The sequence below is a fragment of the Charadrius vociferus genome, unplaced genomic scaffold, assembly GCF_000708025.1.
Source record: "Charadrius vociferus isolate BGI_N301 unplaced genomic scaffold, ASM70802v2 scaffold160, whole genome shotgun sequence".
Classification (NCBI taxonomy): Eukaryota; Metazoa; Chordata; class Aves; order Charadriiformes; family Charadriidae; genus Charadrius; species Charadrius vociferus.
The window spans coordinates 121,038-135,896 of record NW_009646358.1 but is presented as its reverse complement, the minus strand read 5'-3'; the positions used below and the strand labels follow the sequence as shown (position 1 = coordinate 135,896).

Genomic DNA, 14,859 nt, shown 5'->3' with positions numbered 1-14,859 from the left:
TTCAGTGGGATGCCAGAGTCTGGGTCCCTCAGGAGGGCTTGTAGGGCTGCGGCCCTGCATGGCTGGAGAGCAGCTCCATGGTGCTCGCCTCAGGGCTCGGGAAGGCCTGAGCAAGCCCTCGGCGAGCAACACAGGGGGATGGGCAGATCCCGTGGCCCACAGCTCTCCTGCTGTGGCTGGCAGGGACCTGGCCTGCCTGGTCTGGCCTCCCTAGGTTGTGGGGTGCTCGGGCAGGCAGGCCCACAGCTCGACAAGGAGCACCATGGCAGAATGGCCACTATTAGGATAGCGTATGCTCGGCAGTCCATTCATTTTGCAGTCAGATGATTTTTTTCATGGACATAGGAATTAGAAAAAGATCTGTCTGGTGCCTTCATTTGTGTTTTCATCAGGCGTTGATTTTTATCTTACCTGTCTTCCCTTTTTTCCTTCACATTTTTTCCCCTCTGCATTCTCCAGTCCCATCTCCCTCGGTGTTTTTTTCTGGGACATCTCCTTTTCTCTCTTTTCAAAATGAAACGCTGCTTGAGCATACCCTGCTTTGTTACTGCTGACCCCACCTGTGCTGTTAAGAAGCTCTGATATCCTCACTTGGCTCTTTCCTGATCCAGGCTGGTTTGGACAAGACCGGGCCCTGGAGGCACCTTTGGTCAGGGCTGTTGGCGTGGCCTTCCGCAAGGCTGAGTTTAGCTGACATACAAACTGGGCCCAGCTCTCACCTTTGCTGTGGTTTTGCGTTGTGAAGCCTAAAAGACAGGCTTTCCAGAGCTGCTGGAGACCCTGTGATGTCCATGTTGTTGTCTCCTCCGTGCAACACTAAGTTTCGATAAGGAGAAAAGGACCAGGAGGCAATTAGGTCCTTGGGTCCCCATGAGCTTTCAACATTGCATCCCAACCCTTTCTTCCACTCCTAGGATCAGCATTGGGATTCTGTGCAGAAACTCAGAGACTGGACTGGAGGTTTAGATTAAATACACTGGGCAAGCCTGAACCTGATTCCTACCTTCCTTATAGCAGCATAAATGTCAGATGTCCTTTATTTACATAATGCATAGCTGGCCCTTTGGTCTCAGACTGTGTCAGCCCATTACTTTCCCGTACATTCAATGTTAAAAGAAAGAAAAGTATATTAACACTAACGTGTCTCACACATCAATCATTTAAACTAGAGAGAATTTTTTTCTTTTCCTACAACACAGAAGATAATGACTTGATGTTTCTGCCATTAACATTCTTGATCTAAAAGACACAGATGAAAACTTTTGAAAAGCAAAATGTTCTCGGTTATCACTTTTGAATATACCCATTTACATGTTCTAAGGAAAATAAACAACTTATCTGAAAGTTTTGGGTTTTTAAACTGAACTGAAAGCCTGTTTTTTTCCTTTGATGACAGCTCTTGCTACACTTTTTCATGAAACTCCAGTAGAGTAGCTGCCGCTCTTCTAGAAAAACTGTGCTAGCTCAGCAGTTGATGGAGAAGTGGCTATAGCATTTGTATGATGCTTGAGATATTGCTGGTGAAGTAAATCACTGTTCAGTAAATTTCTTAGCAATATGCTTGTTTCTAAGTGTGTGAGTGACCCCTCCTGTGTTGTTTTTTTTTTTTTTTCTCCTTCTGCTTTCTTTTTGAGTTATCGTTTCTGCAGGTGGCATACTGCCCCCTGGCAGCCAGAGCACCAGCATCTTCCCTGGGCTCCTGTTCCTGTAAAGAGCATCTCTGGTAGTCGATGAACTGGGGACTGTATCATTTGTGGTCCCACAGCACTATTTGTAATAATGTGCTCAGTGAGGAAAGGGGAAAAATAACGGATTTCTTAACATGCTTTAAAATTGCTGTCTTCAGTATAACTTGGAAAAAGCTTCTGCTTTTCTTTCTTTCTGCTTTCTTGTTCAAGGTGCTCCATGCTGCTAAACAATATTTCCTGCCATAGGTGTCATCAGGAACAGCAGGGGGATTCAATGAGCCTTGTCATTTTATGTCCTTTCAGGCATGCTGTGTGACACTGCCTTTGATGTGTAGGCTCAGGCTTTATATTTGCAAAAACCTTGGCAAATCTTCAGGTTGGAAAATTTGGAGTAAAACCAAAGTAGTTTTCATGATCAATTTACCTGCTAGTGTTATGAAAAGTTGCTCATCAAGGTAATACCTGAATCCCAAATACTGTGTTCTGTGGCTCCCCAATTAAAATTCTGACTTTCCTGTATAAGGGTGCAATAGATATTAACACACCAAGGGACCTGAAGCCTAAATCCAATCACAGCGATGAGGTGGTAGCCTCCTTTTCCCCCAGTGCCCAGGCCCATGGTACAGAACCCATGCTTGGTCTCTGACATCGAGTTGCTAAATAACAAAATAGCCACCAGAGGGCAATAATAATAAGAGCCAATTAAAAAAAAAAAAAAAGTGCAGTCATCAGCCTCAGGAGGTCAGACGCTTTCTACCTGTCTTTGGCAGTAGGTGGCTTTCCGATTTTGAATAACACTGCTGCTGCTTACTTCCCTGAAAGTGGTCTGGAGCTGCACTGAAGCCATGCAATTCTTGTATCTGTGTCTCCCCCTGGATCTCGTGTACCTACAATAAAGGTAGCCTTGCATCCCTGAGCTATCAGAAAGCCTTTTTTTTATTTTCCTTCAGGGGACTGAATCTTTCAGATGATTTCTGCAGTCATTTGTGTTGGTAGGAATAAGTTCCAGTAGGAAAGCCATTTTCTGCTTGGTGCACAGGCCAGATGTGGCTTGTGTCAAGGCCTGATAGGAAGATGCTGTCAGCTCTTAGACCGAAAAAGAAAAGCATAAACTGTGCTGGTCACTTTTGAGACCTTTGTCTGTGATATTGACTCCTTTTGAGTTGCTATCCAGAGTTTCATATGGAGTTTAATGAGTGATAAGGCTACCACAGGGGCTGTTGGAGAGGGTGGAAAGAGGATATTCTTCCTGATGCAGCCTCCCCTAGCTTTCAAGTTGGTCCTGCATTGAGCTAGAGGTTGGACTCAAGCTCTCCAGCAGCCCCTTCCAGTCTAAATATTTCTGATTCCATGACCAGGATGTTCCTAGGGCAACACTTAATTAGCCCTTAACTTTCTTTGAGTAGAAAGGGTTTCCTGCTCTTCCATACATAGTTACATTTTTTTGTTTTTCATTGTGCTGCCATTGCTGAACAGTTTTTGCTGGCTTCAAGAAGGTGTAGTGCTGCCTGCTTTCACCTGTGCAGCTCACACTGTAACCTCCAGCCAGCTCAGGGCTGGCATGTCTATCAGGAGCTATTGACAACCCGGACTCATTGAGCTAATGAAAACAGCACCTGCTGCCTCATATAGATGGTGGGTCACCAGAGAAGCCAGAGCCTGAGTAAGTGGACAGATTATGGGTCTCTGCCAATGGCTTCAGGCCAGGGGACACAGAGGGCAGCATGACTTGGGGGAGGGGGGAGAGAAGGGGCATGCTGGGATACTCCTCTGCTCTGTTCTGGGTGCAGTGAGACACTTTTTAGAGGAGCAGTTATATTTTCAGTGACAGGTCAGGGAAAAAGATGTGGAAGAAAGAAGAGGGACAGGACTAGTGCAGGGAGCTAAGAGAGGTCCCCTTTGAAGCCATTTGATTAATTTCTTGTTTAAATTGCATTTTCCCTTGGCTATTAAACCTTCTCCTTCCCTGACAAACATCCCACAGCTTTACAGTCTTGGGAATGGAGCCTAGGGTGAGCAGCAGAGACCTGCTGAGGCAGGAACCCAAGTCGATGTGGTGAGAAGGATGAGGTTACTGTGTCACAGCTGTACCTGTATGAACAGGTACACCATTAAGTTTCAAATGACCTGGGAGGAAGCAGAAAATGATGTAAACCTAGCAAAGTTCAGCCAAAATTTTTCCTGCTCTTCATAGAAGTGTGGGGCTTAGTCACCATCTCTTCTCCCCAAATTCGCCAAAGATTTTTCATGCCCTGCGCTGAGAGCACAGAGTGGGAAGGGAGCATGGGAACCGTCCGTACCTCTCACGGCATCTGAGCACTTGCCTGGGTGTGTCTGGCCAGCATCACCTTTCAAAGGGCAAACTGCAATACAGGGAGCAGAAACCAGCCTGTGACTGAGGGGGTGTCTTGTGAGCTGGCCACACGTAGCCTTTTCCTAGCCTTCGCAGATGACTCCTTACCAGATAAACATAAATATGTTTCTGTTTTGCTGGTTTACATCAGCTGCCGGTTTGTCCTCTTGTTTCCAGTCAATGTGTGTGGGCTGTGTATCTTCTCCTGTTCCCACCTCTGCCCACAGTGACTGGCCTTCAGGGCTGTAAACAAGGCAGTTCTACAGCAGACAGTAGCATTGCTTAACTGACTAGTGAAATGTAGTCCTCTCTCAGGTGAAACGTGGCACATAAGCAAAGCAATTATATGAAACAATTTATGACGCCTTCTAAGCAAAGGGAGCTATTATAGGGGAGCGTAGGTAGCCAAAACACAAATGCAGGGAATGGCATTGAGCCAGTGTGGTGGTGCTGATGTTCTTATGCTCCTGAGAAGGGCTGCCAGCAATCAGAGCTTTGGAGACTTGTCCGCTCTGTGATATCACACTGGTGTGGATTAAACAGTGCACTTGAACAAAAAAGCAGGAGCCAGATTAGAATTTAGAAAGGGAGAGAAAAACTTAACAAATCACTGAAATGTAGAGTATTTCCAAAATACCCAACTTTGAGGCATAGTTAGGCAAAAACCTTCAGAGATGGCTGCCAGAAGCTGCCCTCCCAAGTTAGTCCCAGGAAAGAAGAAAATGCCATTTTAAAAAAGAGCCTTTCTTATTTAATGAGGTAAGGGATATGCATGGCCAGTTACACACTAAAGAGCACTAGCAACAGGAGAGAGGCTGAGACAGGCTGAGAGAGTTGGAACTGTTTACTTTGAGGGTAGTGGAGCACTGGAACAGGCTGCCCAGAGAGGTTGTGGAGTCTCCCACGCTGGAGACATTCAAAACCCACCTGGACGCTGTCCTGTGCAACCTGTTGTCGGTGACCCTGCTCTGGTGGCGGGGTTGGACTAGATGATCTCCAGAGGTCCCTTCCAACCCTGACCACTCTGTGATTCTGTGTGATTCTGTGAGAACAGAAGGCTTATAGCAGCCTTCCAGTATCTGAAGGGGGCCTACAAGAAAGCTGGAGAGGGACTTTTTACAAGAGCGGGTAGTGATAGGGCGAGGGATGATGGCTTCAAACTAAAAGAGGGTAGATTTAGACTAGATATCAGGAAGAAGTTTTTCACTGTGACGGTGGTGAGGCACTGGAACAGGTTGCCCAGAGAAGTTGTGGAGGCCCCATCCCTGGAAGTGTTCATTGCCAGGCTGGATGGGGCTCTGAGCAACCTGGTCTAGTGGAAGGTATCCCTGCCTATGGCAGAGAGGTTGGAATTAGATGATCTTTAAGGTTCCTTCCACCCTAAACCATTCTATGATTCTATGAGAGCAGCACTAGAACTTCCCCAGGTAAAAAAAAGCATTGGAATTTAGACAGGTGACTATGACAGCCCATCTTTAATCCGATTGAACTTTTATTTTCCTTCTCTTCTGTGAAACTCCCAGATTCGCTACAAAAAGTATGACTTTCCTGTGACTTACCAGGCAACAAGTCTGAAGGACACAAACGGCTACCACAATTTTAAGTGTACCAATATGTCCTTTGGCTCTAGAGGTGAATGAAAACTGTGCAAGTGGGAAGGGTTAATATAGCGGCTCTGAAGCGGGGAAGAAAATAAATGTTAAGAGAGATTTGGAGTCAAAACACTACCGAAAATGTATAAAAGTTTATTTTATGAATACATTAAACTATTGTGCGCAGCACTTACATATAAAAATAGAAGCAATTTCACAAACGATTGGACAGTTTTGTGTTTCTTGCAAATTTACAGTCTCAATTGTGAGTCCATATTGAGTCAGAATATGAGGTATATTTTAGTGAAAATAAAGTGAGAACTTTGGCACCATTTTACTGTGCAAAATAAAATATTGGAATTGAAATACTTAGTGAGGTATACAAAAATTACTCTGCTTTTCCACTGTGTGTGTCTGTATCTCTGCATGTTTGGGGAAAATTTGATTATTTAAGAGCATTATTTAATTCCAGTAAAGACTTTTCTAAGGGGGGTGGATTAGGTCTTAAATTATTGTGGGATTTGCCTATGGAAGAAGAAACCTTGAAAATAGGTATCAACTCCACAGGAGAATCCTATGTGCAAAATATGGGCAAGACAGTCTGGTGCGGTGCATTCACAGCAATGCTTTCAAAGCTTGTAGCCCATTTCATGACTCTGCATTAATGCACACTGAGACGAGATATGCTTTGAAAGGGACCACTGCAAGAATTGTCAATAGTAGGTTCCTAATTTGGCCCTGATTTGGAAAACTCCTTCACTTTATGAGTTTCCTTTACATAGTCACATGTTTACGGAACTATTATTTTGAAGAAAGTTTTGCTTGAGAGTTTGCCAGACTATGCCCATATTCTCTCCATAGCCTCCATATCATGTACATTCAGTTTACAAATGGTTTGGGGTTTTTTTCCCTCTCTGTGCCAGCTCAACAAATTTATCCTGAGGTGTGTAAAATGAGTGGTGGTCTTCCTAAATCCTCCTTCTCCCATTGCAGGTGATAGCCTGAGGAGGAGGAAGTGGAATTCAGCTAATCAAGCATGAGGCAGAACAGGATCAGGTCATTTCCCAGGCAAGTTGTGTAACTTCTTGAAGACTGCCACAGTGCATTCTGCTACTGAGAGTTGCCCCTAGGCTGCTTGCACATCCGCAGCAGTGTGTCAACACATGCTTTAACTCCTCACTTGAACATAGCCATGCATTCACTTAAGAAGCACCTCTGTCAAAGTACTGTATCCAACTAGTCTAAAACTCCACTACACTGTGGTATTTCACTGGTTGTGCTGGAGGGGTTTCCTGCCAAAGGTATCACTCCTGACAATGGCGTCTTTCATTGTCACTTCTGACAATGCCATCATTCAATCACATATTAATCAGGACTCCTGGCACTCGGAGACCTTTTTTGATTTCAATATTGACTTCAATGTTGATCTGGCTGATGTTGATATGTAATATGGAAAAAGCAGTGGTGTAAAGAGTAACTCAGCAGAGTGACTGGTGGGGATTTCCAAATGCCCACAAAAACTGCATTCACAGGGGTCTGCAGTTTGTAACAACAAGCTTAGCCCAGCAGGCTGCATCCAAACAGACTTATTGTGATCTGGTCTACGGTTTGTTCTTGCTGTTGACCAGTATGTGCAAAATGGAGTCAGTGAGTCTGATTCTCACCTTTTATGCCAGCTATCCCATTATTTACCAGTGCTGGAAACACTAAATTAATCTAGACTACACTGGTTTAAGAGGGAACAGACTTCATCCTATCCTAAGGACACTGATTTAAGCTGTAATCAGAAATGAACTTGTGTGTCAGCATTCAAACTATGATTTCTTCTACATCCATGTACTCTTCCATCCTTCTTCAAACTTAATTTCAAAGACAATTAGGAATATAACACAAGGATACAGGTTGCCAGCTAATGTATTTCAGCACAGCTGTAGTTTTCCTATCTGTACCTCTAAGGACTCTAGGTCAATGTAACTGTCTGATATCCTCCAAACTTTTCTCTGACCCACTCTCACTACTCAAAACTTTCTGCTTTTTCTCTTGAAATGCACATTTTTCCAAAGCAAACTTCTGCACACATTGTGGATGAACGAAGTGTGCCAGCTTGGTTTCTCTCTACATGCTGCAAGACCAGAAAATGAGTAACTCCTTTCCTTCACCATATCCAAAGTGTCCTGTTCGTGTGCTCTAAGCAGTATTCCATTCTTTTTCTCTTCTTTTACACTGTGATCACCCCTTACATTTGAGCAAAATAAATTCAAGTATAAATCACACAAAAGTAGCTGGAAAACTGTATCCTGTTTACAAAAGAGTTGTCTTGAAAATTTTTCAGAAAGCGTGGCTGTAGATACATCCTTGTAGGTGTGCTATGTGGGCCAATTCTTCTGCAGTTATAAACTAATAGTCTTACTAGGCTGCTTTACTCCAACTGAGGATCTGGCCCTGACAGTGTTTTTCATGCATGTCAGAAGGCTCAAATTCATCATGAATAGACACCCCCTGCAAATAGAATGGCATTTCAAGGCTGGACATAGCCACATTTTGGCTGGACGTGGGAGATTATCTTGCACTCAGATGTTCAATTCTGCAGCAACATGGTCCATCTATGCTGAAAATGCTCATGCTCTGACATTGCATTGAATCTAGTTTCAAATTTAGGAGCACACCATCAATGCAGGAATCCCAAGGCTTCTGGTAACTGACATTTATAGTGACTATTGACTTAGGGCCTCTTAAAATACTCTTTCAAAGGCATAGAGAATGTAGCTTCATTGGTGATCTGGAAAAAGGTTGTCAAAATAGAAAGGCAAGGTTATGCGCTATTTGTATGGCTTCTAGGAGAGCTTTGGAGAGTATTTCATCCAGCTTGCTGTGTTGTCTTTGAAACTGATGCTTTGCAAGTGACAGAAATTGGAATTATGGCAAAATTTCCTCTGCTCCAACCCAGGAAGGTATGCTTGTACAACCTCCTTCTTCCTCTGTTCTTCATACCTCAGTGAGGTATAATAGAGAAGAACCAAATATACTTAAAACAGTAAATAGAAGAGAATTCGAAACAGAGAATTTTTATAAAATAACCCTTTGCTGGAAGCTTTCATTAACTTCATACATTTTAAAAAATGCATCCTGCAGACCAGTTCTAGTTCTTAGAGATTAACAAGGTTCAGCCTAAATGAAATACAGTGCCTTTAAATATTTATATTCTTTTACATGTGTACACATAAAACCACACCTGGGCATCTGCAGACTGGGATGATTGATTCATTAAAAGTATGTAATTACATAGATACACACTCATACATCCCTTGTCTATATATACACATGTATTTATATTAAAAATGTACACTTCTATATTTGAGGTGGGTCTAAACTAAGCTCACAAAATGCCAAGGGGGTGGCATTCAAAATCTTCAGCTCCAAATATATTTTGCATTTAGGACCCATCTGTAATTTATCCTGTGGCCCTTCCTAAGACAAATTGATTGTAGGTCTTCATTTTGCCAACAAGTCCAAGTGAGGAGACCCTGCAGAATCCTTTCAGAGGCAGAGGGGGTCTGGGGGTATGCAGTTTGCTTGTGTAGAAATGGTTGTGGAATTGGCACCCTAATGATCAAAATAGATTGAGGACTTTGCAAGACAGGACACAGTGTGTAGAAGAGGAGGTGCAGGCAGATATTCAGATGGAGTGAACTGCTTGAAGCTCTGGTGAAGCAAAGTCATCTGATGATTTGGCCCATGATATGTAAACAGCTCACTATGGAAGGTTATTATCTGAGGTAACTAATATTAGTTAGTAAATAACCTATGATTGATTAGATTGTTATCCACAGCCATTGTATATCTTCCAAATACCTTTTTTCCTTTGCACTCCAGCTTGCATTTTTTCTCTGTTCAGCACCAAAGGAGGTACACAGTCGTGTAAAATTTGTACAGAGTAGAAGAGAAGCAGCATCATATTACATATGCTATGTGATGAATCTAGTACAAATATTTTTATCCAAATATACACATACATACATATACTTTTTTTCAATGAACAGTATAAATACTTTACCTGGGAGATTATTCCCATGTGCAAAATGAAACAGTTTTTCCTGGGATTTAATCTTCTGCTTTGCTCATGTTCATATCCTGGGTAAAAAGTGGGTCACTGTCATAGCAGGAGAAACCTTGTTTCCTCTCTTCACTCTTCCATGTTTGCTGAGTGCTATGTAAGCACCACAGTAAGCATTTGATTCATATGCATTGTAGTTATTGGGCAGCAAGGTTTCTTTGAATTTGCACTCATCTTGGAAAACAGCCTAAAGAATAAGAAGAGGGGGAAGAACAAAGCAGGTAGAATAAATATTTCACAAAGACTCAAGTCATTATTCTTATTAGTGTTTTTACAGAAGAACTTGTTGCAGCGTGCAACAGGTGGTGCTGGGGTGACTGCATCCAACAATAAATCTCCCTCCTCAGTGCTAATTTGGTGTCAGATGAACTCAGATGCCACCTGTCCAGATAATGGACTGTGTACTTCCTGTGACAGATCAAGTTAATTCATCGTAAATCATGGATTTCTTCATTTTATTTGCAAGCGATAATTTCTGCCAGCATCTTGCACCTTTGCCCAAATGATGTCGCTTTATTTCACACCTCATCTCTGCAAGAGGTCCTGTACTTTACAAAAGAATGATATGCTGGCTGTCAAAATCTTCAGTTCTCTTACAACAGCAGTGTCCAGAGAGAACTAAAAATATGCTTGAATAAGGCATTTGAATAAGACTTATTTGAATTAGCACTAAATATTTTCTTTTATTAAATCATTAGTGATGTTATATTTAATTGGTAGTGAGATATGCAACATGTTCTAAGCTGGGAAAATAGTTTTATTTCTCTTCATGTTGCATCAGGCAAATCCAAGGAGTGGGAATTATCTGGGAGAGGAGGTGCAAGCACAAACAGGAGACAAATGCAGAGCACAGAGGAAATTAAAAAAGAAAGCAGAATAATTCCCTGACATCAAATGTCAGGCACATGAGACACCAACAGTGCTGTTCTAGTTGGACATCTTTGTAATAACACCATTCAAAGCTTGTAAGAGTTTAACCTAGGGCATTGCATTGTGCAAGGGAAAATGCACATCTCTTACAGCTTTTAAAAATGTCTTTGAAAATAAATAAAACTGGATTGAAACTAGGGAAAAAAAAATCAAAGGGAGCTCTGGAGCTAGACCCTGCATTACTTTAGAAAGACCTAGTCCAGCAAAGCAGTTGGGCTTGTGGCACTTTTTAGGTGCTTGAAATCAGACATGGACCTTAAAATGTCTCACTCTCATTATCTGTATGAGAAGGAATCTGTCAGATTAGTAATGGCTACAGGTCCTTCACAACATTTAGTATTTTATTAAGCAACTGAAAATCTTTGTTGAACCTACAGCTGTTTCAAAAGAAATAACTTCCTTGTTTCATGACAAAAAGATGAATGCAATCAGTGCCATTCATTAGTTAGAGATGGACTGCTTTTGCCTATTGCCCAGAGCCAGCCTCTTTCAAATGTCCTTCCTAACAAACCTTTTTCTACTGAATGTTGAGATTGGAGACGCCTTGCTCAGGCCTCAGAGATTAAATTGCATTTAGATGGCATAGCTAGCACTTTCTAGATGAGGATTATGGTGATGATGTTTGCCTTGCATACATAATAGCTATTGTTAATAGCTATTATTGTTTTCTCACCCTTTGGGACTGATCTCACAAAACTAGTCTTTAAAATAACCCCAGGCGCATATGTTGACTTTGTAGGGTATACTTCCTATTTATTCTTTATGGCGTGGTTGTTTTTAGTAGGGGGAGGCCTGTGGTCATGATTTTACTCATGGTAGCTAGTGTAGATAGCTCTAATTATACCTCGCCTACACACACCTGTATGCACACACGTATGCATGCAATCGCATACACACATACACACTCACAGACATAGACACACGTTTACCTCCTAGGGGGTTTTCCAAAGCACACCCTTTTGCTTTATGCACAATGCAATGCAAAAGGGCATCAACAGGGTTCGGTCTTACTAGATGTGTTTGCAGTGCTGAGCCCTTAGAAGAAGCCATCTAATTAATTTGTACTATTTGCAGAATACATTGATTTTCCTAGGCTGCTCCCTGTACAATCTTACTGGAAAGCTTTAAAATAACAGACCTCTCTAGTAGCCGCGCTGCTTGTTGAACTAAATAACACTGATGACATTGGGCTGGGCTGGTTCCCTGTAATTGAAAGGCTATTTTCCCTGATTGTAATCAGAGATTTCCAGAAAGGAAAAGACAACCAAAACCTTTGCAGGCTTTGTTTAAGCCTTGAAAAACTATTTGCACTTGTACTCACCGTTCCATATAGCTTCCCCTTGTTGTTCATTGCAATGAATAGAGCACTTTTCACACCAAACAGGCTAACAACACCTCTCTCTACAGTGGATATTTCAAAGAGACCTAAAAAATAAGAAGTTCAATAGAAGTGTTATCACAGAATTTATAGCTAACCAAAGGCAATTCAGATATAATTGATTTATTATAAAACCCTAATAAACTTGTCATATTTTCTTTATTAGAATTACCTCCCAAGTCCAGCATAATGAAAACACACCAAGAAGATCTTGGGTTTTACTACATGCTGTAGGATTTTAAAATAATTATTCTGGAATTGTAGTCACATGCTGTGTAATCTTTTTGCTCTATCAAACTCTTTTGACTTGTCAAGCTCTTGGCCTTTCTAATAAGTAAATTATTTTTGTCTAATGTGCTGTAATTACAGAATGTTTGTTATTGAGCTTTAGAGAAGTGTGGCTTGCATTTTGAAGTCTCCCATGATATCTTAGCTGCAAAAGATTTTAGCAACTGCCCTCTACAGGAAATTTAAATCCATAGGGCTAATGCTTTGCTTTTAATCTTACAGTTACGAACAGCACCCATAAGAACAAGCAAACCAGGAACAGCAAGCCCCTTCCATGACGGAGTGTCCCAAAAGTACTAGTCGGCTAGGATTCAAAAATCATGCTTTGGCACTCTGAGCTGAGCAACAACCTCCTGAATTCAAAAGGCAAATGAGAAGGTGAGTGAGCAAATGCAGCAGAGAGATAGTTTTCAACCTGGTTTGTCTTTTCTTATCTGTGCTGTAAAGCAGAGTAAAAATAAATAGTATCTAAATTTGTCTAAGCATTTGTGACAAGTTTCGGTCTGGAGAGTTCTAATGTTTATTGATCCCAGAGACTTTTAAAAGGCAACAGATGTAGCACAGATTAATAATATCAAGTAATAACATATGCATTCTATGAAGGGTAATTACTAGAGTTCACAGCAATTAAGTGACATCTATTCTATTTCATTTCTGGATGCAACTCACTGTATTGGTTTTCATTGTGAACTCCGCTTATCCTTCCGTCTGGGAGGATTTGAAGGTGAAACCCGATGCCCACGTTGCAGTAAAGCCTCCGCTGCCTCTTGATTCCTAGCAAATAGTCACTCTCCCAGTTCACATCTGACTTCTCCCCTGACATCCCAGCAATGGACCTGGACAACAGAGATTGCCATCCTCTTTCCAGCAATGTGCCATTAGTTCTGCTTACAACTGGATGTGCTGAAGCAATCCCAGCTAGAAAACCCAGGAGAACGAAAGCAGGCAACGTCCGGTGAACGCTGGCTTCGCAGGACATAGTGATGAGAAGTCTTTGTGCGGTGGCCATCCGGTTCATCTCCTGGGCACGTGGTCAGAATTAATGGCCCTAAAAATACCGCCCTTCTTGTTTTTCTCCCTTCAGCATGGTGGCAGAGGCTTATTTTTGGAAAGCAAATAGAGATTGCTGACATGAAACTAAAGCCCGATAGCAGTTGGGTTCGAAGCAGAGACAGGCCAGCAGGACTGGAACTGGTGGGGACCATGTTTTGCAGATCCTGCTTTCTGGTGGGCAGCCTCAGTTATATTTGATTGACCCATCTTTATAGTGCAGAGGCTGTCCCTCCCCACATCATCACTCTGACATCAACAGCTTGCCAAAGGTAAGCCTGCCACAGCTGTAACACTAACCTGCCGTCCTCCCAGGCTGGCTGAGGTTTGATGAATGCTGTCACCCAAGACCGGAGGCAGGAGTGGGGTTTCATTGGCTGTTGAAAGCAAGGGGCTTAAATTGGTCGGGCAGTTGGAGGCCTCACAGGCAGCTTCCTTATTTAGAGAAGAAGGTGTAAAAACAGTTATGGACCTCATCAGCGAGCAATGAAAAATTTGCAGTCACTTCCTTGGTGGCACGATCGCTGAGTGTACGTCAGGGCAGCTCAATATCTGGGGAGAACTGGCTTGAAGTGACCGTTGCTCTATTTGTATATACCTAGCAAATCCAAGGCACCTCTTACTGTAGTGGCCCATGCACTAACAGCTTGTCTGTACCTCTAAAAGGGGTGCTCCTGGATGGTTAACACAGAGGTAAGACATGTTAAAAGGAGAGGAAGCCGCGGGGCTTGCTCACGCTGTTTTTTTATGCAAACGCATTTCTGCTGCAAGCAGCAGCAGTTTTTCTGAGCAGGGCGTGCAGGATGGAGCACTGATCTTGCAGTTACACATAGTTGGGGACACCGATATGTTCTCAGGTGTTCAGGTTGTTCATTGAGGTGACTTCCAAATGATCACATTTATTTGGGGATAGCGTGTGTCTCCCGCAGTGATCCATGGGATCCGTGCTGTTTTAGGGTTCTGGTCTTTAGAATAGTCTTGCAGGGGTGCGATTGTGTTTGTGTTTGCAAGACAAAGGCTTAGGTAATGCATTAAAGAACAGGAAAAAGGGAAATGGGCACACCTCCCTACTGTTTCACTGTCTCTGTTCCTCAAGCCCAAATACTGTCTTTTTTTTTTTTTGTGATAACGTATGAACGTCTTAATTTCCTCTCCTTTGCTCAGACTGTCTTTCTTGTTTCCCCTCATTTTGCACTGATGCTGTTTCAGCTTCTTTGGAGCTGGACAGATTAGACTTTTATCTTAATTAGTTTCACAGGACTTATTAACACATTAGTGGTAGGAAAATGGCTGAGACTTATGCAAATATTTTTGTCAATATGTCTGTCAGCTTTTCACAGCACAGAACTTGTGTCGTCTATGTCATCTGAGATGCCTGCATGTTAATAAGGAGAGTACCTGGAAGCGTAATTGAACTGAGCACACCCAGCATGACATACAGTTTCACATTAACAGGAGTGTAATAT

General features: G+C 42.4%; 1 protein-coding gene across 1 annotated transcript; it reads right to left on the bottom strand.

Annotated features, from left to right (window-relative positions):
- Positions 1-9,757: 9,757 nt before the first annotated feature.
- FGF6 (fibroblast growth factor 6) lies at positions 9,758-13,352 on the bottom strand. The gene is made up of 3 exons (XM_009894170.1): positions 13,013-13,352; positions 11,999-12,102; positions 9,758-9,934 (listed from the first exon to the last, which is right to left on the bottom strand). The coding sequence occupies exons 1-3, from the start codon at positions 13,350-13,352 to the stop codon at positions 9,758-9,760; spliced, it is 621 nt and encodes a 206-aa protein (XP_009892472.1).
- Between the last annotated feature and the right edge of the window lie 1,507 nt (positions 13,353-14,859).